Genomic DNA, 25,213 nt, shown 5'->3' on the forward strand with positions numbered 1-25,213 from the left:
TGCATACAATGGCTTGCAAGGACCCACATATCTGCCCTGTCATCTCCTAGTACTCTCCTTGCTTTCTCCTTGCCAGACACTCTAGCTTCCTCAATGTTCCTCAGACTTCCCGGACACACTTCTGCCTCAGCGCCTTGCACTGGCTGTTCCCTTTCCTTGGAATGCTCTTCCCTGCAGACATCCACAGGACTCCCTCACCTCCTTCAGGGCTTTATTCAACTGCCAGTTCTGTGTAAGGCCTAACCTGACCACTCTGGCCAAAACTGCCTGTATCCCCCATCTCCACTTTATTTTTTCTTCATAGTTTATATCATTTCTAGCATATTAAGTCATTAACTTATTGTGTCCCCCACCATAAAATTGATAAGCTCTCTGTGGGAAGCGATTTTTGTGTGTTCTGCTCACTGCTTTATTCCAGTGCCTACAACACAGCTTGGCACAGGATGGGTGTTCAATATATGTGCTTGTTGAGGGACTATAAAACTCAGCTGGAGGGTCTGCTCAGGACTAAAGGATGTGGAGGGGAAACAAGAATTTAGGCAGAAGACTGGCAGTTCAGAAAGGTGAGTGGATGGGGCATGCCACTACAAATAAATAACACAGGCTGAGACTTTGTCACAGACATTTCTTGGAGCAGATCTCATGCCCCCCTCCCCTGATGACAAGGCTGGGTCTTTGGCCCCCATCCTCCCCCACCATTTCAGCCTGCACTGACATTGACAATAGTGAGGTCACAGACTGGCTTGGAATCAAGATCAGGAAGATAAATGTTGGGGTGCCTCCCCCAAGTCTGGGGACCAAGCATCCAATCTGAGGGGTAAGCAGCTGGGAAATTGGGCCTGGATGCTCCAGGGTCTGAGGTCTTCCTGGGTCCCAGGGTCAACCCTCCATGTACCCCAGATCTGGGGGCAATGGAGGGTAATCATGGATCAGAGGTGGGTACCAGCAGGGAGCAGGACTGGGAGACCTGGGAGAGGTGCTGCTGGGAGGTGGTGCCGGGGAATCTTTCCCCAGCCCCCACTGCTTCATCTGCATCCCACAGCACCATACAGCACTCTGGCACCCCCGTCCCACCCCTCCCCAAAACGAGGTAGGTTAAGAATGGAGCTTCCCCCCGCCCACCACGGAAGGGGGGAGACCGAGGCACAGAGAGGGGGAGGGGGACCCAGGCTGCCCCAGCCCCCAGTCCCTCCACCCTCAGCTCTGGTGGGTCTGACAGTGATGAGAGCTGGGCAGAGTGGGGATGGGAGGGACACCCCACCCCCTTTTCTCTCACCCATCCCAGGGTCTGGTTGGGAGAGCTGAATCTCACAGGTTCCGGATGTAATAAATAGTTAATAATTTAAAAGAAGTGACAGAAAAACCTATCCCTTGAACCCCTGCCAGGCCATCCAAGTCTGGGTAATGAAGAAAGGGAAGTGCACATTTCCAAATGCTTGGGGACCAGATGCAGGTCCCAAGCCCAAACGTTGAGACTGTCTTGCTCCAAGACTTTGAACCCCTCCCCCAATACAGGACACCAGACCTTAGGTACATTCCTATTCCACTTAGGGGAATACACCTAAGAAGTCCCATTCCACTTAGAGGAAAGAGAGTGTGGCATCCCCTTGCCCAGAAGAGAGCCATGAAACAGGCTCTCAAACTTTCTGCAGCAACATCCCCCTCGGAGATGGAAGAGAAGGGGTTAATGGGGAGGCAGAACATAAAAGGAGGGACTTGGACCAGGGCTAGGGCTCAAGGTTGGGCGTGGAGGAGGGTCTGCAAGGCTGGGGACTGGGGAGCGGTGGGGGAAAGGGGGGTCTGAGCAGAGCCATAGCTAGCCCAAGAGGAGCAGTTGTGCAGCCTCTTGCTGAGGGCCCAGCTTGTGAGTTCCAGCCCCACTCAACCCCTGGCTGTTGCCTTGCTTAGTGAACAGCCTGCACAATTATCTGTGGCAATGATGGGTCCTAGAGGTGGGAGTGGGGGAACTCCCAGGTGTTCTAAAATCTAGGAATATGAGTTAAAAATAGTGGATAAAGGGGTAACTCTGAGGATGGCTGAGAGGCTTGGGCTGAGGTCCTGGGGACCAGAATTCAAGAGTCTGGGACCTTGTGGTCTCAGGGGCCTACAGACACAGGATTCAAGGGGTGGCAGGTCTCAGGGGATGCACACAAGAGGCCTGGGGAATCAGGGATAGAGGCATCTGGAGGGCTTCATCAGGCTAGAGAGGTTTGAGTCAAAGAAATCTGGGGTTTGAGAGTGCTGGGGTCCTGGGGCACCTCAAATCTGAATGTCTCTGGTACGGAGGGACCAAGGTCTTGGATCAGGAACAATCCCAACGTTGTGAGGGCTTGAATCCTGCATCTGGGGGCGTCAATGGCACCTTGGGGTCTTGGATTCAGCACTCCTAAAGCACCTTGGGGTCACTCAAGGGCTGAGGGCCAAGGGGTCAGAGGTCTAAGTTACCATGACCAACCCATCCTCTGGGAGCTGGAACCCCAGCTTTTAAGGAATTGGGGATCTGTGGGAAGAAGGAAGCCAAAGATTCCAGGACATTTTGGGTCTCAAAATCAAGGACCAAAGTGGACTGGAAGAGGGCTATTTGAGGATGTGAGACCAGTATCTTGGGCCCTGAGGTGTTGGTGGCCTTCAGTCGAAACACCTTGAGGATACCAGGCACCTCAGAGTCCTATGTATGAAATCCAAGACTCCTGAGAACACTGGTTTGGGAGGGGTGGGTCTACAAAGGTCTTTGGTCCCTGGCTCCCAGAGCATTTTGGTGTCCAATATCTGGATCTGGGGGGCTCTGGGGTGGGTCTCCCAAGTCATTTTGGGCAGAGAACATCTCATATTTGAGCGTATACAAGGACTCAGTGCATCCCAAGAGTCTGGGGTCCTAGGACATCTGGGGGTTACCTGGACATTTTAGACCTCAGTGTTTCTGAACCTGAGGCTAGGTCTTGGGGGTCTGTGGGCACTCAGTAGCGAGTAGACTTGGAGCCAGTATCTGGCGATTCCAGAACATAATGAAATCTCAAACCCAGGAGGGTTTGATGTCTCAGAACTTGTAGGGCTACAAAAACATCTGAGATGAGGGTGCACCAGGTCTTAGGGGAACGTTCAGGGACCAGCTGGGGGTAATTCTGGGTCCTATGGTCTCAAGATCTGGGAGTAATTGGATACAGGCAGGGTTAGGTATTGGCAACTCCTAATTCTGGGGTCGTAATCTGAGGATCATGGTGCCAGGCGTGACCAGGATCTGAGTTGGTAACTTGAACATGAAGTTAGGGTTCAGGGTCCTGTGTCTCTCAGGGATCTGTGTGCTCCTGGCTCTTCTGACGTACAGTCTGGGGATGCCTGGAGCCTCCTGGGGGGTGGGGGGCGGCGAGACGGGGGAACGCCAGAACTCAGGATGCCCGGGACCTCTTGGACAGACATCCCAATGAAGCTGGGTCTGGGGTCTCTCAGTCCTAGGTTTGGGGTCCAGGTTCCAAGTCTGGGATCTCTCAATCCAAACGCAAGCTCCAAGTTCCGGATGTGCCTAGGTTTGGGTTTTAGGTCCAAATGGAGTCCGGGGTCCTGGACCCTCCATTTTGGGTCCTCGGTCTGGCTACGGGACCCTCCAGGCCGTCCTCACCGTGTAGCCTCCTCGTGGCGACCCCCGCAGCCGGCACAGCCACATCTCGCTGCGACCCAGTGGCACGCGCGCAGGGGCGCATAGCAGCAGAGGCAGGGCACGGCCAGGGAGAGCGCGGCCAGCGCAGCCCAGCGCGCGGCTGGGCGCGGGTGGCCTGGCTCGCAGGCGCACGGGTCCGAGAAGTCGCCCTCGGCGTCCGACAGGCAGTGGTAGAGCAAGCTCTCCGCGCACCACAGGCAGCTGAGACGGCGCACCAGTATGCGACCCGGGTCCGGGGCCTCGGCGCAGCGGCCACCACGCCCGTCTGCTCGGCGGCGGAACAGCGCGCGGCAATGCACGCAGCGCGCAGCCTCCTCCGCCTCCGGGGAGGCCTTGGCCGGCGCAGGGCCTGGGCCCGGGCCCGGGGGCGGGCGAGCCGGGGGCGCTGGAGGTGCAGCATCGGTCAGAGGGACAGGTAGTGCCGCTGGGGGCCCCAGGGCTGCGCCCCTCAACGCGCCGGTCTTGGCGAAGCGCACGACGCAGGTGGACAGGGCAAGGGGAGCCGGCGGCCCAGAGCGCCGGTAATCCTCGTAGCCACGGCCGCCCCAGCCCGGGCCTCCGGCCCCGGCCAGGGGCTCGGAGGGGTCCGGAATCCCCGTGAACGGTAGAAGCGGAGGGTAGCTCTGGGGGACGAAAGGACAAGGAGATCAGGTTAGCGGGGGTCTGTGACTGCCCCACCACATACCAGAACCCACGCCAGTCTCAGAAGACCCAAGGATCTGTCCTCTAGCCCACACCTTAAGGACCCAGTGGCTTAAGGTTCCCAGTCCTCACTCAAGATCCAGGAGTCCCAGTTGCCAGTCCCTCCTACCTTCAGATCCAGGAGTTCTGGACCCCAGCCACCTTCTCCCTCAGGACGCGGGAGTCCAGTCCCTGGGTTCCTTTTATCCCCTTAGGCACTGAGCCTTTCCAGCCCGGACCCGGCCCTCCTGAATTAAGCAGTCTGAAGGACTACTTCCACGAGGACCAGCATCCTCCGATATACTAGGAGAATTGTCCAAACCATTCCCCAAACTTCTCTGGAATTCAGAACGCCTCCAAAGCTCCAAGGGCGCAGGAGACACAGGAAGCCCCCCAATCCTCCGAGAAGCCCAGGCCTCCAAGATTCTCCCTAGTTCCCCACACCTCCTTATCTGTCCCTATGGTCCCCGCTTCCCAGCTCAGAAGACAGGTCAGTCATCCCCTGGGATCTGTATTTCTCACCCCCACTGGGCCTCGGCTCCCGCCCCCTTCAGGACCCCAGCGCCCAGCCTCATTCCACCCCGAGCCCAGACTTCAGACTGCCGCTGGGGGGCAGAGGTCGCACCTGAGCCGAGGAGCGGCGACGCTGGGGGGACATGGCCGGCCCGAAGCCAGAAGCAGACTCCATCGTGACGATGGGGGCCGCGGTGGTGGGAGGCGTCTCCTGGCGGCTGTGACTGGAGGAGGAGTCGCTGTCCACGTGGGACTGGGGGAGATTGGCGGCCTCAGCGCGGGGACCCCCGGCACAGGCCGACGCCCTCACACAGACCCCCTCCCATCGAGAGCGAGGGCTCTGCGGCCAGGCAGGCCTGGGTTCCAACCCGGGTCTGCCACTGACTGGTTATGTGACCTCCGGCAAGTGAGCTCACCTCTTTGAGCCTGTTTCCTCCTCTGTAAAATGGGGATCATAGCAGTACCTATTCATAAGGATGTGGTTAGGACCCACTGCACAGGGCACACACGTGCCAGAAGTACAGGAAAAGCTGGAAATGGTTACTGCTATTACAAGACCCCTCTTCTTATCTGCTCAGCTCACCACCCTACAGAGCATCAAATCGTCTGCCTTCCCAGAACCCCTCTCCCTTGGCCAGCCAGCTGCCTCCTGCCTCATTCCTGCCACCACACCTTCACTGGGGCAGTTCCCCCACCCGGAGCACTCACCATCCCATCCAAACCGGGCTCCGTCCTGACACTAGCTGAAACATCATTCTCAGACCCTCAGTTTCCTTTCTGTAACTTGGGCATAATTCCTACCTCATCTGTTCACCATCATCAGTATACATTCATTGAGTGCCCACGACGTGCCAGACTCCCGCAGCCATTGTGCACATTCAAGATGGAGCGTGGAGAGCACAGCACCTTTCCTGAGTGCGGGCTCAGCAGATGGGAACTGTCCGCCGGACTGTGCGGCCTGCCTCCACCTCCTACTACCCTGGAATTCCTCCTCTTTCTGCCCAGAGACTCAGTTTTGTTCCTCCAGGTGTTCTCAGCAACTCCCACTGTTGCCACCAAGTGCCAAATTGCACCCAGCATTCTGTGCATTCATTCATTCCATTTATTCAACACATATTTACTGTGTGCCAGGCACTGTTTCAGACACTGGAGTTGCAGCAAGAAACCAACAAACGATCCTTGCCCTCCTGGCGCTGACATTCTAGCATGGGAAATGGACCATAAACTAATAGATAAGAAAACAGTCTTTTCAGAAAGGAAATGAGGAAAATATCTTAGAAGATGGGGAAAAATTAGAACCAGACAACGGGCATTGGTAGATTGCAATTTTAAATAGATTACCCACAGACAGCCTCACTAAGAAGGTGATATTTGTGTGAAGCCCTGAAAGAAATAAGAGAAGAAGCCTTGTGGAAATCTGGGGAAGGGTGTTCCAGACAGCAGCCAGTACAAAGGCCCTGAGACAGGATGTGCCTGCCCTATTGGAGTAGGAGAGAAGAGGCCGATGTGGATGGAGCACAGTGAGTGAGCAGGAGAATAACACAGGGCCAGATGGTGGCACGGGATCATACATGCCACCATGAGGACTTTGTCCTTTACCCTGAGCAGGAGCCCTGGGAGAGTGCTAAGTGGGAGAGGGGCATGATCAGATTCAGCCATCAATAGGATCCCTCTGGCTGCATGTGGGGAAGACACTAGGGGACAGGAGGGAGACAGGTGACAGTCAGAGGCTGTTGAGATGGTCCAGTGGGAGATGAGATTGGATGGTACCAGGTTGGAAGCACATTCTTATCGTTTTGAAAGTAGAACCAACACTGGCTGACAGATTAGATGAGAAGCATAAGAAATGAGGAGTCAAGGATGACCCCAAGGTTTGTAGCCTGAGTAACTGGAAGCATGGAGTTGTCATTAATTTGTTCATGCATTTACTTTTGATATTTATTCATTTTTATCATTTATCTTTTTTTTTTAATTGTTTCCTTTCCACTTTAGAATAGAAGCTCCACAAGGAAAGGGACTTTTTGTTCATTGATGTATCCTGCATGCCTAAAACACTGCCTGCTACGCAGAAGGTGTTCAATAAGTACCCTGGAATCAATGTGTGAATCATGGCAGGACAGAAAAACTAGAATAACTGGGATTGAATTGGCACTAACAGTTTGGGCCCAATTTTGTGGAATAGGAACAAAACCCCTGCCCTCCCAACAGAGAAGCATCCTGGAGACTCACCGTCAGAGGGCAGGGTGTCTCTGCGGTGTCCTGGGAAGGGGAGGAGGAGGAGGAGGAAGAGGAGGGAGTGAGTGAGCCTAGGGGGCGGAGAGAGGCAGAGAGTGAGTTCCCTGGGCCCAGCTTCTGCTCCCCCCACCCCACAGCCCCCAATGCCACCACCTGTGCCACTCACCTCGACCCAGCGCAGCCAGTGCTGCCAGCAGGCTCTTCTGGAACTCATCGGCCTCTGCAGGACTCTGAAACGTCAGCCCAAATTTGCATTCACCCAGGCTCCAGTGGTGGAAGATGGGGTTCACCTTGTTGTACACCAAGCCTGGCCTCAGGGTACACTCCAAGGTCGTCTAAGGGGCAGGAGAGGGCAGAGTCAGATTCCCCTACCCAGCCATGCATGTGATTTCCCTTCTGCCCCCAAACCCTCTTCCTACTGCAGCATCCCACAAACCTCATTTTCCAATCCTAGGTGCACCCCAGAACCCTGACTGACACTCCAGCACAACCAATTTTATTAAGCACACCTCTGATACTCCAATATTTTCCCCAGTTGATTCCTTGGTGACTACCTTTTTCTAATACCCTCCCCTGATAACCCAGTAGGAAACTCAAACCTTATCAAATTCCTCAAAAATCTGTTAACCCTTTTCCAATAACCCAACATCCCCCCTTTTGACTCAATAGTACTCCCCAAACTTTATTGGACATCTCACAATATTACTGTTAATCCCCTTCTGATGCCCCTATAATCTTTTGAAACTGCACCCCAAAATATTCTTATTAAACTTCCACAGGCTCCCCTTCAGTTGCTAGTCCCCACCTTGGATGTTCCCTCAAATCCTTGCCTAGGGCTAGATTTTTTCTCACCATTTCAAATCCCCCCACATCCTTCTACCAACTCCTGTTCTGAAATACAGTCCTTCCCTCAAGCCTTTTCAAACAATTCAAATCTTTCTACTACATCCCCAGTTGAAACTTCAACATTATCCTTCCAAATTGCACCAGACAGTCTCATTATTCCTGATGAACCCACATATAGGATTGTCAACTGACACTTCCAAATGGACCCCCGCCAAATGCTTCCATATACTTAGGGCAGACAGGGGCCAGCTGGTGTAGGGCCTCGCGGTGAGGATCTCTGAGCAAGGTGGAGCCGCGGGAGGGTTCTGAGCAGAGGAGGGGCACGATCTGAGTCGGGTGTTAGCAGTGCCCCTGTGGAACAGACTGGGGTTGGAGGGGAGCAGCAAGAGCAGGGCAGGGGGCCCAGGCAGGAGGCTGCTGTGACAGTCCAGCAGGAGAGGGCAGTGGACAGGCCCTGCTTAGTATCCCAAATATTCCTGAAATTCCCAACTCTTATCCATCGGACAGATACTCACTTCCAAACTCCATCCCACACCCCAGCTTGATTCCGAGGCTGGGAGACAACCTGACCTCTCCTCTGCACGCCCAGCCCCCTTCCCCTGCCTCCCCAGGGCCCCGCCCTACCCCCACACCCCAGGGTGGCTCACTTTCTGGTCCCGGAGGCGCTCCCCGTGGATGACGTAGTGCCCCTGGCGGGCCCCCCCCTCGGGCCTGGCCCCTCGGACCCGACATACGCTCACCTGGCTGAGGCCCCCGCCCCCCACAGGCAGCCAGCCCCCACTGGAGTCATCTCGGGCCATCACCACAGCTCGGACCCGCACCATGTACCTGGAGGGAGGGGGGACAGGGATGACAGTCAGTGAACTCAAGTCCTGCTCTCCCACTGAATGTTTCCCCAACCCTTATCTCCCCTCCATCTTCATCTCTCACATCTAGATTCACTGCACCCTAAGCTACCAATACACACCTTCTCCCCCATGTCCACCCTCTCCCCCACAGCTACTTTCTTGCTTATGCCATCTCTCTTCCCCTATGTCTACCTTCTTTTCTGTGTCTACCTTTTCTCTCCATACCCACCTTTCCCCCATCTTTCCATCCCCACCCCCATAGCCTTGGTTTTCCACTTCCCCTCCCCCTCCTGTGCATCCCCTATCAACCCTGTCTCCTTCTCGCTCAGCACATACCCACGGCCCCACCCAGCGTTCCCCCTCACAGCTGGGTGCCTGCGCATATGTATTTTCTCTGGGCCCATCAACTGAGCTCCAGTCCCCCCAACACTGCCTCCGCACCCTGTCGTCCAGGCCACAGGCTGGGTGAGAAACCCAGGCTCTTTCCCCCCCACCCCTTCCCGGATTTATGAATGAGACCGGATGCAAAGCTCACTGAGTCACCCAGCAACGGGAGATAGGCAGCGAACGGGGAGAGAACCAGAAATGGCCAGAAAGAGAGGCCGAGAGGGAGATGGAGGCAGAGGAAGTCAGAAACCGGCGACCGAAGACACATCCAGAGAGCATTTCATTCACAAAAATCAAGGCTGCTCCCTCAGGCCCCGGCCAAAGGAAGCCAAGCGGGAGAGATGGGGGGAAGAGATTGATCCCTCCCCCACCCCAGCCCCAGCATCCTTCAGAACCATTTTACCCCGCCCCCCAGCTCAGGGGATGTAGCCCTCTACCCAGCAATCGGGATCAGCGTCTAGCCCCTCACTGCCTCCCGGCACGGAACCCTGGCGTCCCAACCTTAGGGACCCAGGCGCGCTCTAGCCCCCTCCCCCACCTGCAAGCTGCCGGGCTTCCCCGGCCCTTCGGGAGGGGAAGGGGCGGCCGCAGCGCCCCCAGCCCCCTTTACTCAATGGGATGGGATTTTGTGAATGAGCAGTCACGTGACGCTGCTTCCTTTGTCCGCCCGCCTCCCCCGACAACAGGTGAAGTAGGGAAAGAGGGCAGGGGTCCCCCCAGGGCCTAGCTGGAATGGGGCACCGGGATTTCAGGGTTTCCTACGCTCCCCACACATCTATGTTCCCCGGGGGAGTGGTCCTCTGAGTTCCTCAATGGTGGGGGTCCAGGACGGAATTTTGTGAATGGGAAGTCCTCAGAGGAATTCCAGGCCCCCCAAATGGAGAGTGGTACCCCAAATGGCTGCCGCGCAGTTTGGGGGTCTCCACTCCCTTGTCCTCCCAGCCGGGGTACGGGGGGCGCCCGGGTGGGCAGAAGGCGCAGCGCGGTCCTGACCGCCCCCTCATCGGTACAGCCGGTCTGTCAGCCCCCGCCCCCTCGCCCCCCTCGGCACCTGCCTGGGAGGCTCCGGCCGGGCTCCGAGCGGCGGCGACGCGGCCTGCTCCTCCTCCTGTTCGCTCCGGCTCCCTCGCTGGCTCCGGCGGCGCTGGAGACGGGCACCGGGAGCCGGGGCGAGGGGGGAGGGAGGGGGAACCTGGAAGACGGGTGGGGGGGGAGGGGGCGGCTTGGGGGAGGGGTAAGAGCGCGGCGGGCGTACTTGCCCGCTGGGTCCTAGAGCCCGGCACTCGCTCCAGCGTACAGCCCCCCAACCCCCATTTTCTTAAGATCCAGAGGGGATCCCCCACTTTTGTACCCATCTGCGCCATTGATCCCTGATGATGTGAGGAGGGGACAGGAACAGGGACTGCTCTCAGGATTCTAAAGAGGCGGTGGTCTACGCTTTGGGTCCTGAATGGGAGGGGCTGGGTGCCCGGCAGGGTTCGAAAAGGGGTGGGGCCAAGAGGGAGCACTCAGAAGGGGGCGGAGTCGGAGGGCCCGGGTGGGGAGCAGGTTTAGACGCTGAAGGCGCGGACAGGCGCGTGCGTCATGGAAGGGGCGGGTCCAGGGCGGATGGACCTCCTGGGCGGGAGGGAGGAAGGATAGGGTCTTGGGAAGAGCAGTTGCGGGGGTCTTAAAAAGGCGGAGCTTAGAGTAAATTGCCTGAGGGGCGGGGCAGATGAGAGCTCCAAGAGGGAGGAGCTACGTAGCAGTGTTCGTAATGGGCGGGGCCTCAGGAGGGAATAACGGAGAGGGGCGGAGCATTCTGAAGGGGAGGAGCTACGGAGAACGCCCTACAGGGGTGGAGTTTAGGACTAGAAGGCCTCGGGGCGGGGAAGAAGACATCATCAGAGTATTTCGAAGGGAGATCCAGGTTCGTAAGGGACCGGGCTCAAGCTGGCTCTCAGAAGGGAGGGGCCTCGAGCCCGAGGGCGGGGCCTAGATCTCGGGGTCCACCCTCGCTGTCTCGCCCACTTGCCTTCACCCCCGTTCTTTTCGGTTAATTTCTGCTACGGCCGTTCCCCACCCTGCCCTGGGCCCAGGGGGCCGCGGTCTGAACTCTGGTCGGCTGGAGGAGTCGGTGAGTGGGGCCCTGGGGTGGAGGCGGAGCCAGGGCGGAGCTTAAGAGAAGGGGTGGAGCCTGAGTGTTGAAACCTGTAATACACCCGGAGTGGCACAAGAAATTCAGGAGTAAGGCTTGAGAATCTGACGCTACCTGGGATAAGGGCGGGATCCAAATATCGACAGAGTGAGAAGAGAGCATCAGTGGGTTAGAGGCGAGGATTGAGAGATTAGTATGACCAGAATACCTGGTATTTGTTAGGCAGAGGCGGGGCCATATCGGATGTGGGGTGAAGGCGGGAATGAGGCCCGATTCCCCGACAATCGGGGGCGGGACCAGAAAGCGGGGCGTGGCCTGGGGCTCTGGAGCCAGGCCCGTGTGCTGGGAGAGAAACTTGAACTCCTTTTAGGACTTGTAGGCTACTGGGCATAACCATCACTAGTGATGTGGCCGGAGAGACTGACAAGAAGGCAGGCAAGACTAGTTTTGGAGCCTGGCTACTTGGGATGTCGCCAAAGTGATCTGAGGAACCAGCCAAGGGTACAGGCATAGAACCTTAGTACATTAAGGGGTTGGGACCTAAGTGTCCGAACAGTGGCTGTGTGGGGCCATGGGGAAGAAAGCGTGAACGTTGAGAGCCAAGGACTAGGGCCTGAGCTGATCCTGGAGAACAGGGGCGGGGCCCGTCCGGACCGGTAAGACCAAGTACAGCCAGCCGCGTGGGGTCCCCACAGCCCTGGCAGACTGACTGGCTGAAGGTTTTCTGACCACAGTCCCCGACCTCTGTCGGAAATGGGGAACGTGCAGTCGGAGCCGTCCGCGGGAGGGGGCTCCCGAAAAGAGCAGGCCTCGGACCGCGCCTCCGACTCCCGCCGGACGTCCCTGGTGGAGCCCGAGGTGATCCTTTCCTCCCCGGCCATGCGCCTGGCTCGAGGGCTGGGTGTCTGGTTCCCTAGCACCTCCGCGCCACCGGGACTCCTGGTACCTCCGGAGCCCCAGACCTCACCCTCGCCCCTGCCCCTGACCTTAGAACTGCCCTCGCCAGTGACGCCTCCTCCAGAGGAGGCGGCTGCGGCTGCGGTCTCCACACCACCCCCGCCCCCCATGGGGACCCTGTTGCCCGCGCCGTCTAAGTGGCGAAAACCCACCGGCACTCCGGTGCCCCGGATCCGAGACCTGCTAGAGGCGAGCCATCGCGGCCAGGGTGACCCTCCAAGCCTCCGCCCGCTGCCGCCACCGCCCCAGCAACTAACCGAAAAGGACCCGGTCCCGAGGGTCCCACCCCCACCTCAGCCGCCTTTGGAGCCGCGGAAGCCGCCACCACCGCCACCTACCGACTGGCAGCTCTTGAACCGCAGAATCACTCCTGCTTTGGCCACACCCGCCGCAACCCCCACGGAAAGCCACGTTGGGCACTGCAGCGAGGGCCAGACCGCTGGCGGGGCTCGAGGCGGGGCACCTCCCCAAGCAGGCGAAGGCGAAATGGCCGGGCCTGCGACTTCCGAGTCCGGCCTGAGCCTGCTATGTAAAGTCACCTTCAAGTCGGGGCCTCCCTTTCCCCCTGCGGCAGCGTCAGGTTCCTTAGCAGCCAAAGCCCCGCTAGGGAGCGGCGGAGGCGGAGGCGGAGGCCTCTTCGCTGCCTCCGGTGCCATCTCTTATGCCGAGGTCCTGAACCAAGGGCCTCTGGCTCCTGGAGCCGCTCAACCCTTGGCAGAGGTCCCTCGGGGGGCACAGGAAACCGAGGGCGGTGATGGAGACGGCGAAGGGTGTTCTAGTACCCCTTCGGCGTCCGCGTCCCACGGCCGAGCCCTACCGCCGCCACCCTACACCACCTTCCCAGATTCAAAGCCTAAATTCGACTGGGTGAGCCCTACCGATGGCCCTGAACGCCACTTTCGCTTCAACGGGGCTGCTGGAGGCGTTGGGGCGACCCGACGGCGCGCAGCAGCGCTCTCGGGGCCCTGGGGCTCCCCTCCGTCACCACCAGGGCAAATGCACTCAGCTCCCGGGCCCCGGAGGCCCGCACCTGCCTTGCTGGCGCCGCCTATGTTCATCTTCCCGGCGCCCACCAATGGCGAGCCCGTGCGCCCCGGGCCTCCAGGCCTGCAGGATTTACCCCCGCCGCCGCCGCCGCCCGCACCACCACCCACACCACCGCCCGCGCCGCCGCCCACACCGCAGCCGCCCGCGCTCCAGCCAGCGCCGCTGCCGGTGGCGCTTCCGCCCACCCCAGGCCTCAGCCACGTGGAGCCAGCCCTGGCTCCCGCCCCAGCCCCTGCTCTGCCCGCCGCCTTGGCCGCCGACCAGGCCCCAGACCCGGCTCCAACACCAGCCACTGCCGAGCCGTCGCTGCCTGCGCCCCCGCCCGCGCCCCCGCCCGCGCCCGCGCCCATCAAGGTCCGCACACGTAGAAACAAGGGTTCTCGCACGGCCCGGGGCGCGACCCGCGAAGATGGCGTGCCAGGAGACGGTCCTCGCGAACGAACTACAGCTACCATGACTGACAGCGGCGGTAGAGGGAGTGGTGTCAACGGGGCCCCTCTGGCTGGGGCAGCTAACACCAGCGCTGCGCGCCACTGGCCGCCCTTCCAGGTGCTTAACTCTTGTCCCTGCAAGTGTTACTGCCGCCACCAGCCAGGCCATCGCCGCCTGCCACGCAACGTTTCTGCCTGGTGAGGGAAGGTCGGGGAGTAGGGAAGGGAGGGAATACCCCTCGAAATCCCGAATCCTAGACTTTCCTGGATAGAGCCCTACTTAGCCCTTTGGTGTCCTGACCCTTTGCCTTCCTCTTGGCCACATCTCAAATCTAGCTGAGCTGAGAAGCCCTGATCACATACTGGCCCCTAACAGGAGAGGGGACACCTTGGCCCAGCCCTATGGTATCCACATCCCCAAGTTGACCTTTGGCCCTTCTGTTACTCTCCAGAGACATCAGGGAGGGAAGCTGGCCCCAGCTGGCCTGCCCTATACACTGCCTTGACCCTGTCCCTGAGGACACCAAGAGGGATCATGTCCCAAGCTCTCCAGGGATCAGAGGGAAGGAGATAATTATCTTCCTGGAACCCAATGGGGGTAAATGTAGGCCCCCGACTTTCCTAGACACAGGGGAAGCCCTCGCTTAGTTCCTCAGATTCCTGATCCCTCCCACCTTTGGCAACTTCTGACTCTGGGACCCCAGACTGTGGCCACCAGAGGGCACTGATGTCCCAGCTCTTGTGCAGCAGAGTCCCCATAGCAGGGGAGACACTGTCCTCCAGCTACCCATTAACCCCACACTGGATGACTTGATATGGTCACCAGAGTCTGACCTTTGCTCCTAAGGACAGAGTCACTAGGTGACTCTGCTCCGGACCTCTTGGGGCTCAGCTGGGACACTATCACCAACCCTCAGCCCCTGCTTTCCCACTAAGATTAAGTGGATACAGCCCTGCCCTAAACTGCCTTTGGGATATTCAGACATGGCCTTCAGAAGCTTCTTTATTCAGACGGGGAAAGTGAAGCTCCAGAACGGGTAAGAGCCTGGCCATGCAGCCCGGCCCTGCTGACTCTACCCTCCCCCTAGGCTGAGAACACCTACCAACCACCTGAGTGAGCCGCCCTGGGTCACCACCATCAAGCTGGCCGGCTCCCTAGTAGCTGGGCTGGAGCACTACGACTTGCAGGCCACTCACTCCAACTGAGTGGTCTGCACAGCACCCTCCACCTTCCCCTCCGTGCCAATAAAACTACCAATACAGATCCTAGCAGCCTGCCAGTCACCTGCTGAGGGTTGAAGGGGTTGGGTGGGGCATGGCTTCATGAAAGCACCACATCCTGGGGACAGCAAGAGGCTGAACCCAGAGCAGCAACAACTGAGGTTCCGTTCACCCAGCATCCAGACTGCTGGGCCCAGGGCGGGAGTGGGCTCATTCTCCTTAATACCTACCATAAGCCCCTGGCTGAGCTGACCTGGTGCTAAGCTTAGAATTCAGCGCAAACCACTTTGGAAAGATGATCATTCCAATTTTACAGTTGGGAAAACTGACTGTGGAACTTTCTTGAAAATCTCATCCCACAAAGGGCTCAGCCAGATTTGGACTTTGCCTCAAACACCTTCCCAAGAACGTCAAGACAGGAAACATAGGCTGGGGGTTGTGGGAGGTCTTAAGTTAGTTACAAAGCTGGCTGTGGAAGGGCGGGAACCAGGGCACGCCCATACCCGGACCCACACCTCTCACTCCACAGAGGGCTCAAACGGGTAGCCCACAGATGAGTTCCATTCCACATCATTTTAATAATTATTTAATTCATTGCCAACATTTTTAAAAAACAGCACACCTCACCCCCTTCATTGAAAAAGCCTGGTGTACTGGCTGAGAATTCCCACGTGTCCACTGTGCTGCGGGGCCCTACAGTGGGCACTTGTGTTTGGGACCCTTAGCGAAGGCCACTGGACAGAGGCTGATCCAGGGGGAGGGTGTTATCTCCAACCTCTGAGGGCCCCAAAACTGTAAGTTCTTCAGAGATACAAACTTGTCTCCCCACCACTCCAATTGGGGAGACAGGGCCCAAAACGGAGAATGTTAATCCGCCTTTATTGAAGGAAACCCTGCACTGTAACTTTTAAATAAGGCGTGCCCCGCCCCGCCCGGTGGGCTCAGACGATCATCTCCAGCTGCCGGGCATACTCGATGACCTGTTTGGCCAGTTCCGTAGAAGGAATGGTGGTGTCTTCTGGCTTCTGCTGCTGGCTGGCAAAACTGTAGTAGTTGTTGGGACCCAGGACCCAACCTCGCTGCAGGAAGGGAGGGATTAGATGGGTGGGTGATCACAAAGGCTCCCCCCACACCCCACGGAGCCAGCATTTACCCACATGTGCCACGCTCTCTTTCCTCACCAGCCCCACTCTACCCAGACAACTCTAGGCAAGTAACTTCACCTCTCTGTGCCTCAGTTTCTGCATGTTTGACACAAGGGAGGGACCCTAATCACACACTTCTTTGGGTCTGCCGTGAGGATTCACTGAATCAACACCTCTAAAGTGCCGAGAATAGTGTTTGGCCTGGAGTAAGTGGACAATCAGTATCAGCTGTCACCATCACTCAAACTCAATTTCACGCTTTCCATAGTCTCTTCTTGGTCCTCCTACTGCCTCCGGGGACACCAGAGAACTGCATGCCATGCCTCAGCTTCTCTAGGGGGCACCACTCCTGCTCAAACGCCCCAGACCAAGTGAAGTGAAGTCTTGCAGAAAAAGCTGCCACCTTTGAAAAGGACGGCAGCCAGTATGTGCAGAGCATTGAATTTCACCCAGTACTGGGTACTATGTGACCCTCAGCCCATGTGTTAAACTCTAGCCCCATTCTATGGGTAGAGAAACGGAAGGTCAGAGAGGTTTGGCAATTTGCCTAAAGTTACCCAGCTCGATTTAAACCTGGGAAATCTGTTCCAGTGCCCCTCTAGGCTGCCCCACACTGCTAGAGTGCACCACTTTGCCCCACAGTCCCCTGGCCTGCACCCCAGCCACCTTTTTGGCGTAGTCTGTCATCTTTTTGGGTGTGTTGAAGAACAGGATACGGGTGGCCTCAGTGAAAAGGATTTTCTCATAGGCCTTCTCGATGCATCCAGCAATCTCATCCCTGGGGGAAGACAACAAGCTTCTCATTACTGAGCAAAGACAACCTTCCAGGCCCTGCCCTCCTAAGCCGTATCAGCTATGACCCTTCGGAGGTCAGAGCACTGATACGCTGGTGACTGGTATATATGACATGCCCTGGATCATGTACTGATCAAGGCTCAAGTTACTCAGAGGGGGAGTAACTTGACCAGAGTTGCAAAGCAACCAAGGGCCACAGGGCAGGGGTGGGATCCACACCCAGATCTTGCTGACTCTCAGGCTCAAACTCTGAATCCCACTCCCAGCCACGAGGATTTCAGGCTGTCTGAAACCCAGCTCAGGACTCACACGAGGGGATCTCTTCACGTAACACCCCCTTCGCCAGGGTGCTACACCCCACTTCACAGATCCTGAGGGAGTTCCTCCTACCCATTAAGAGGCGCCCGTCGTGAACAACACTGAAGTAGAACACAGCAAGGCATAGAGTCACTGCAGTGGGGGAAGGGCTCAGCTCTGAGGAAACATTAGTGACATGGAGGAGCACATCCATGTCTGACATGTTTCTCTTAGGCCAAGTGGTAAGTACCTGGGTACTCCCTGCCCCTCCTCACTCCTGCCATGTCTCTAGGCTTGCCTTTGCCACCCGAGAAATGGAGACTCATTTCAATCTGGTGCTTTGCCCAAGTGAACCAGCTCTGCCACCACTTCAACACCCTTTTACTCCTCAAGGGACGTGTATGTCATGTTCACCTGCCCCTGTGATGTCACTTGTGCATACAGCAACCCAAGGGGCCAATGGGACTTGGTGGTCCCATTCTACAGCAGGGGAAACTGAGGGTTCCACAGTTTAGGTGACCCGAGGTGAGGTCAGGTGATTCACTGGGTGAGTATCTGGGATGGGAGATGGGCTGGAGCACTTCTAAAAGGAGGCAGCAAAGTCCCTGTCTGTTGACCACTATTTGGGTGCCAAGCCCATGCTCAGGTTTGATACTTATGGCCAAACAAGTAAACCAGCCCAGAGCGAGATGAGGTTTATCATCCACAATCTCAGGACCAGTACCAGTTCACAGAAAAGGAGAACCAAGGAGCTAAGAAGAGAAGAAACGTGCCCAGGCCGGGCAAGGTGGCTCATGCCTGTAATCCTAGCACTCTGGGAGGCCAAGGTGGAGGATCGCTTGGGCTCAGGAGTTTGAGACTAGTCTGAGCAAGAGTGAGACCCCGTCTCTACAAAAAATAGAAAAAATTAGCCAGGCATGGTAGCATGCACCTGTAGTCCCAGCTACTTGGGAGGCTGAGGCAGGAGAATCACTTGAGCCCAGAAATTTGAGGTTGCTGTGAGCTATGACAATGCCACTGCACTCTACCCGGAGTGACAGAGAGAAACTGTCTCAAAAAACAAACAAACAAACACACCCAGCCCATTCCAGATAACAAGTGGCTGGAATGGGATTCAAACTTGGGGCTGACTCAAGTCCAAGTTCTTTCCAAAGCCCACAGGACCCTGGCCCCCCACATACCTGATAGTGTCAAGCAGGATGTCAATGAAGAAGGTGTAGCTCTCAGCAGGGATGTTACCCTTGGCCAGGAACACCTTGTTGTAGCTGCCCTCCATCAGGTACTGCAGAGGCCAGACACGGGGAGGAGAAGGGGATGAAGAGGCAGCACAAGGCCTACCTGCTGGTGTCCCTATGAACTCTACTCTGCCATACAGCCACCCCTTTCCCCATGCAGACTGGGTACCACCTTCACCTGGAGGCCTGCTTCCAGGAAGCCCTCCCTCTTTAAACACACAAACACACACTCTCACACACCTCTCTCTGTCTCTCTCTCTCTCCCCAAGCCTGCCCTGGACAGGCATCTAATTATCTCATTTATTCTCCAATTACAGGGAGACAGAGTAGACAGGCTCATCTCTCCACCCCTCTGCCCAAACCATGCTGTGACTACCCTCTCCCATCCTCTCCCCACCAGCCGAATCCTCCCAGCTCCAGGAACAGCTTCCTAACCCCAGGTCCAAAGGCTTTTCCCTGGCCCTGCTCACTCTCTTCCAGAAACACTGTCTTCTTAGCTGTCCCTCAAACACAGTAGGCCTATCTCTGCTAGAGGATACTTGTGCTGGCTGGTCCTCTACCTGGATGTCTACAACATTCAGTTCCTCACCCTTTTCAAGTCTGTCAAATTTCACCTTTTCTGTGAGGCCTTCCCTGACCACTCTAGATAAAATTTCACCCCTGGCCCCAACTCTCCACCCTCCTTCCTGCTCTATTTTTCTCCACAGCACTTAACATCTGACAAGCTACTTAGGTTACTCACTCTTTTGGTCTACTGCCTGCTTCTTCACCTGAATGTCACCACCACAAGATCAGGGATTTTATGTTTGATTCACTGCACAATGTGAAAGCCTACTACAGTGCCTGGCACACAGGTGGGATTTGGTATTTGCTGGATGAACAAGTGAATGAGTCCATGGGTTGAAACATGGGTGGTCCCTGGCCAATCCTTCAGAAAACCCTCCCTAATGTCTATCCCTGCACCCCCCACTTTAGCCAGGCCCTCCCCTTCCCCATCCTCAGTCTCACTTGCTCAAGGGACACAGGGTGCTTGATGTAGACATTGGTCTGGATGTCCTTGGCAGGCAGCCGCTCCAACTCTGTGTGGAACTCAGCCACCCGGTTCTGGGACAGCAGGAAGAGGAGGTTGAGGCCCAAGAGTTGGTGCATGTAGGCTGACTCAGGGAGCTGCTCCCTGTGGACCAGGGAGGGGGAACCAAGGTAAGAAGGGCTTAGGGACCTACCAACCCTCCACCCCAGGCTCCAGGGACCCTAACAACTGTCCTGTAATGTATCCTTAAAGGGGTATTGGATCCTGGGCTTTCAGATGAGGAAACTGAGGCCCCAAAACACACAAAGAAGTCACGAGTCATACTGATCCAAGTAAGTGACTTCACTTCAGTGAAATGACGCAGCCTCAGTTTTCCAAACTGTAAAATGGGTATCCATCTCAAAGAGGTGGGTTAAATGAACAAGTGTCAAGTGAATTAAATGATTTAACCCAGATAAAGTGATTACTGTTCTAATCAAACACTGTATAAGTGTTAGCTATGATTACATTAAGAATCATCACCCTCCCCCTCCATTTTAAGGGGGAAACTGAGACTTAGAGAGTAAGGTCTTTTGTCCAAGACCACATAATAAGGAAGTAGCAGAAGTTTCAAACCCAGATTTGTCTGAGGTCAAATTCTTAATCATTAATTCATGCAGGCCATTAATCTATTCAGTTTTATGTTCAAAACATATCTAGTGGGTCCTTGCTCTGGGCCTGGCCCTGTGGTGGGCAGTGTGGGGGAAACAGCAGTGACCAGGACAGCTCCAGGCTCTGCCTTAGGAAGCTTGCAATCCAATGGGAGAGACAGGGCTGGGATGGGGGCGTGGGCAGAGGGACAGGGTGGGACAGTACTGGAGGCCACAGGAAATAACTTGGTCTTGTGCCTGAGGGCCATGGAGAGCATGAAAGATTCTGAGTAAGAGATCAACAGTGTGTGTCAAATTTTAGTGTCACAAAGATCCTACTGCTTGTCACTGGGTGTGAGTCAGAGGGGCAAGGCTGGGGCCCAGGAAGGTGAAAACTGATGGTGGCCACACTGGGCAGAGAGCATATAGTATGGCAATGGGTAAGCGGACATTGGTGACCTACAGACTGGATCATATAACCCCAGTCTCAGGACCACCAGGCCAACCCCCTGACCCTGAAGCCTCTGGGGACAGAACTAGGCAGAACAGGAGTTCCCAGGTGAAGGAAAACGACCCAAGTGGCTAGAGCATCAAAGATAAAGGAACAGCCATGTAACCACCCTCCCCCCCAATCAGAAGCAGGGCCCATCCTCACTTGTAATCAAAATAGTAGCATTTGAGCTGCGCCATGTAGCGCTCGAAGGAGGGGATGTCCTTGCGCAGGATGCTCCACTGGGCCCCGATCTCCAGTATGTCACCTGTGGGTGACAGGGTGGGTGCTCAGGAGGTGACTGGAGTCCCTTCTCCAACCACCACTGCTGGCATTCCTGCCACCACCCCTAGCCCATCACTCCTCACCAACCCCAGTGAAACTCACGGGCCAGAATGAGCTGCTGTTTGGTCAGCTTGGTCCCTGTGGTTGGCAGGAAGTTGAGCTCCAGCAGAACCAGCTGATGGGGAGGGAAGGAAGGAAAGAGGATGGAACTTCAAATACAGCTTACTTACCTTCTCTAGGCTTTGGTTTTCCCACCTGGAAAATGGAGCTAATCATCCCTGACTCATAAAATCGTTATAAGTATTAAAGGATTCAGTCCTCATAAAGCACAGAACAGAGCCTGAGCACACAGTGGGCGCCCATTTAGAATTACTTCATATTACAGTGATTAATAGCTCCACTGGACAAACAAGGACACACTCTGCCTGACCCAATGGAATCACAGGGGTAGGGGATACCAGCACCTTCAGTTCTTCTCCACACTCTATTGGGGAAGGGGCAGCTGGGCTACCCCCTAAATCTACATCAGAGAGGGATGGGCGCTAACCCCTCCCCATAGTGCAGCCCATACACCATTCCTCAGCAGACTCAGCAACTTGGTCGAACGCACTGTATTTATACTCCTTCCCCAAATACGCTGGTCTGCAGCACTCTGAGCCCCATAGTCTTTTTCTACCTATAAGAATATTTCTTCTTGGTTCAGTTCTGCCCCACAGGCTGCCTAAGCTCCAGATCTCTCAGACCCTAACTTGGCCTGGTCTTAACCACACATCCGCCACACACCCCGTCCTCTCAGCCTCACTCTTTCATCACTCGGTGCAGTCCTCATTCCCCACTTGGTCTTGTCTGGAATCTGCCATCAGAAAAAGCCTGGCAAGCTCATCCTGCCACTCTGACCAGTTAGGCCCCCAAGCACCAAAATTTAAACCCCTCCATCGGTCCTGCCATCACCAATCTTTCCATCATTCCCCCACCCCTCGCATTCGGTCCGTCCCAGGCCTCTCTCTTCCTGACCTCCTCCAAGCCCTCACTGTGCCTGTTCCGAATCTTTCGCCCTGTCGGATGCCCCAGCCCGTCTCGATCTCGTCGGCACCGCGGTCTGTCCTGCGGCCCGGAACTTGGTTCGGCCCAGACCCCTCGTAGCGCCCCCGTCAACCCTGGTTTCCCCAGGCCTGCCGACCCTACCTTGAGGCGGCCCAGCTCTTCCCCGCACTTGCTAAGATTGGGGCTTTTACGGTTCCACTCGCCCTTGAGTTGCTCGTACATGCCAGCCGCGGCCTGCAGGACAGCGCTCGAGGTCGCCGCGGGCCCCGAGCTCGAGACGCCGGCCGCCCCGTTCACCGCCGCGGCCGCCATCTTCCGTGACGCGGCAAACCGCCTGCCCGAAGCGCCGGAGCGACGCCGGCAGACGCTCGCCCGGCGGAAGTGGGGCCGGGAGGTGGAGCCCAAGCCCGGGGGCGGGGCTACGGCCGCCCGCCTCTGGCCGCCGCGGGTAGCGGGCCGTCGCTCTCTGGGAGGTGCCCTCGCAGCCCGGCCCTTAATGAACATGTCAACTGGAGCTCCGCCTCCGTTGTCGCTCAAGACGGTGACCGAAAGCCGGCTTTTTGCCTAACTGAAAATGACAGCCGTCTCAACGCCCCACCCCTTCCCGTAATCAATATGGCTGCTCTGGCTTCAGCCTGCGTGTTCGGGACGCTACGTTACTGTCTTGAAAGTTCCACCGAGGGTGCGGGGGCCGCGGGCCGGCGTGGCGGGCGTCCCGGCCGAGCCGCTGCGACCCTCGCTCTGCAGGCCGGGCGCGGGGCGGCGGCCCGCGCGCGCCGCGATGGGACTCGGATAGCTAACGGCCAGGAGAAATATAGTGGAAAATGCAAAACAACGAAATTATAAAACCTGCCAAATACTCTCAGAGTTGGAAAAGAGCATTTTGCTTGCTTTAGTAGAAAAGTACAAATATGTGCTGGAATGTAAGAAAAGTGATGCGCGAACTATTGCCTTCAAGCAACGTACCTGGCAAGCGCTTGCCCACGAATACAACTCTCAGCTGCGGGATTTCAACAGCTGAAGAAGTGCTGGGAGAACATCAAGGCTCGGACCAAAAAACTTATGGCCCATGAAAGGAGAGAGAAAGTAGAAGGGAGTGTCAGCCCACTTCTGAGTACCCACGTCTTAGGGAAGGAGAAGATTGCCAACATGCTCCCGGAGCAGCTCTACTTCCTGCAGAGTCCTCCGGAGGAAGAGCCGGAATGCCACCCTGATGCTGCAGCCCAAGAATCATTTGCTGTTTCAAATAGAGAACTGTGCGATGATGAGAAAGAGTTCATACATTTTCCAGTATGTGAGGCGTCCTTTCAACCTGAACCCTCGTGTTCAGCTGTCAGAATAACAGCCAATAAAAACTACAGGAGCAAAACCTCTCAGGAAGGTGCTTTAAAAAAGATGTATGAGGAAGAACACCATCAACAAATGTCCATCTTACAACTGCAGCTGATACAAATGAATGAGATGCATGTGGCCAAAATCTAGCAGATAGAGCGAGAGTGTGAGATGGCAGAGGAGGAACACAGGATAAAAATGGAAGTTCTCAATAAAAAGATGTATTGGGAAAGAAAACTACAAACTTTTACCAAGGAATGGCCTGTTTCCTCATTTAACCGGCCCTTTCCCAATTCACCCTAAGAACTTTGGGGGTGGCTGTCTTGTAATTAATCTGTGTTGGCAAAGAAAGTCTGGAACATGAACTTGCGGTCAGTAACCTGTAACAGAGCTACGACTAGGAACATCAGAGTGGTAGTAGTCACTTATTTAAGAATACATCCAAGTAAACAGCTGCACCCTATGTACCCCTTTAGTGGCAAAGAAGCTGTTATAGTCTTCTGCAAATTATCACTGAGTGCTATAATTCTGAATGTGATGTCTCTTAATTAGAATTCATACAAGAACCATGAAAAAAAAAAAAAGTTCCACCTAGGACGCACCTCACAGCCCAGAGGTGGCGATGAAGAGCCATTTAGAAAGCTATGTTATTCTTCACGTTTTACAGACAGGCCAAAGCCTGGACTGGGTAACCTTTCGAACGACTAACATCTGGGTTTTGAACCTAGCTCTTACTCTCTGTTCTCTTTCCCAGTGCATCCTTCCACATGTTTCTCCAAGTTTAAACCAATAAGCACAAGCTATTTACAAATCTCATCCAGTCCTATGGCTTTAAATGGCTTTAAATGCCACATAAAGCAGAGGATTCCCAATTTTTTATTCCCCAAATCCTACTTTCTCTATTGGTGCGTAGATATTGCACCTGAGTAGCGGGGACTACAGGCACACGCCACCGTGCCCAACCGAATAATATTTTACTGTATGTATTCATGCAGTTTGTTTACTCATGCTTCCGTTGGTGAACAGTTGGACTGTTTTCATCTTTTGGCTATTGTGAATGGTGCTGCTAGGAAAAGGCATGCACATGTACTTGTTTAAGTATATGTTTTCAATTATTTTGGGATCTATATCTGGAATTCTTGGATGACATGGTAATTCTTTCCTCAATACTCAACCTACAGTAAACAAACAAACAAAAAGATATAGTAATTTTATGTTTAACTTTTTAAATTTTTTCAAAAAAATTTTTTTTAATTTCAATAGATTTAGAGAGTACAAATGTTTTTTTTTCTTACATGGATGTATTGTATAGTGGTGCTTTTAGTGTACCAGGGCTTTTAGTGTACCGGTCACCCAAATAGTATACATTGTACCCATAAATAAAACCATACACCATACTGACAAAGGACCATGTAAAGAAGAAAAAAAAAAAAAGAAAAATAATAATACAATAAAAGAATTAAAAATTAAAAAAAAACACATCTGGCCGGGCACGGTGGCTCACGCCTGTAATCCTAGCACTCTAGGAGGCCGAGGCGGGTGGATCTCTCGAGGTCAGGAGTTCGAGACCAGCCTCAGCAAGAGCGAGACCCCGTCTCTACTAAAAATAGAAACAAATTATCTGGTCAACTAAAATATATATATAGAAAAAATTAGCCGGGCATGGTGGCGCATGCCTGTAGTCCCAGCTACTGGGGAGGCTGAGGCAGGAGGATCACTTAAGCCCAGGAGTTTGAGGTTGCTGTGAGCTAGGCTGACGCCACAGCACTCACTCTAGCCCGGGCAACACAGCGAGACTGTGTCTCAAAAAAAAACCAAAAAAAAAACCATACATCTATAACCAACTGATGTTCAACGAAGCAGACAAAAATATACACCGGGGAAAGGTTGCCCTATTCAATAAATGGTGTGGGAAAATTGGAGAGCCATATGCAGAAGAATGAAACTGGATCCCTGTCTCTCATCATATGCAA

General features: G+C 55.3%; 3 protein-coding genes and 1 pseudogene across 6 annotated transcripts; 2 read left to right on the forward strand and 2 right to left on the reverse strand.

Annotated features, from left to right (window-relative positions):
• Positions 1–605: 605 nt before the first annotated feature.
• Positions 606–8,831, reverse strand: SPRED3 (sprouty related EVH1 domain containing 3). 3 transcript variants are annotated; one of them, XM_045532110.1, is made up of 5 exons: positions 8,578–8,831; positions 7,251–7,419; positions 7,079–7,155; positions 4,962–5,102; positions 606–4,278 (listed from the first exon to the last, which is right to left on the reverse strand). In XM_045532110.1, exons 1-5 carry the CDS (start codon positions 8,752–8,754, stop codon positions 3,613–3,615), a joined length of 1,230 nt encoding a protein of 409 aa, XP_045388066.1. In that variant the 5' UTR covers positions 8,755–8,831; the 3' UTR covers positions 606–3,612. The 3 variants fall into 3 exon arrangements, with proteins under 3 accessions (XP_045388066.1, XP_045388064.1, XP_045388065.1); XM_045532108.1 differs by lacking the exon at positions 8,578–8,831 and adding an exon at positions 8,160–8,494; XM_045532109.1 differs by lacking the exons at positions 7,079–7,155; positions 7,251–7,419; positions 8,578–8,831 and adding an exon at positions 5,266–5,279.
• A 2,132-nt stretch (positions 8,832–10,963) lies between these two features.
• On the forward strand, positions 10,964–15,001 carry GGN (gametogenetin). 2 transcript variants are annotated; one of them, XM_045532111.1, is made up of 3 exons: positions 10,964–11,281; positions 12,037–13,935; positions 14,826–15,001. In XM_045532111.1, exons 2-3 carry the CDS (start codon positions 12,056–12,058, stop codon positions 14,941–14,943), a joined length of 1,998 nt encoding a protein of 665 aa, XP_045388067.1. In that variant the 5' UTR covers positions 10,964–11,281; positions 12,037–12,055; the 3' UTR covers positions 14,944–15,001. The 2 variants fall into 2 exon arrangements, 1 of the variants encoding a protein (XP_045388067.1); XR_006730118.1 differs by adding an exon at positions 14,190–14,335 and having other exon boundaries at positions 10,999–13,935; positions 14,826–14,878.
• Positions 15,002–15,528: 527 nt separating this feature from the next.
• PSMD8 (proteasome 26S subunit, non-ATPase 8) lies at positions 15,529–22,472 on the reverse strand. The gene is made up of 7 exons (XM_045532112.1): positions 22,050–22,472; positions 20,967–21,039; positions 20,745–20,847; positions 19,439–19,604; positions 18,377–18,477; positions 16,770–16,881; positions 15,529–16,037 (listed from the first exon to the last, which is right to left on the reverse strand). Exons 1-7 carry the CDS (start codon positions 22,410–22,412, stop codon positions 15,900–15,902), a joined length of 1,056 nt encoding a protein of 351 aa, XP_045388068.1. The 5' UTR covers positions 22,413–22,472; the 3' UTR covers positions 15,529–15,899.
• A 260-nt stretch (positions 22,473–22,732) lies between these two features.
• On the forward strand, positions 22,733–23,635 carry LOC123624380 (annotated as a pseudogene).
• Positions 23,636–25,213: the final 1,578 nt, after the last annotated feature.

The sequence above is a fragment of the Lemur catta genome, chromosome 19 (assembly GCF_020740605.2).
Source record: "Lemur catta isolate mLemCat1 chromosome 19, mLemCat1.pri, whole genome shotgun sequence".
Classification (NCBI taxonomy): Eukaryota; Metazoa; Chordata; class Mammalia; order Primates; family Lemuridae; genus Lemur; species Lemur catta.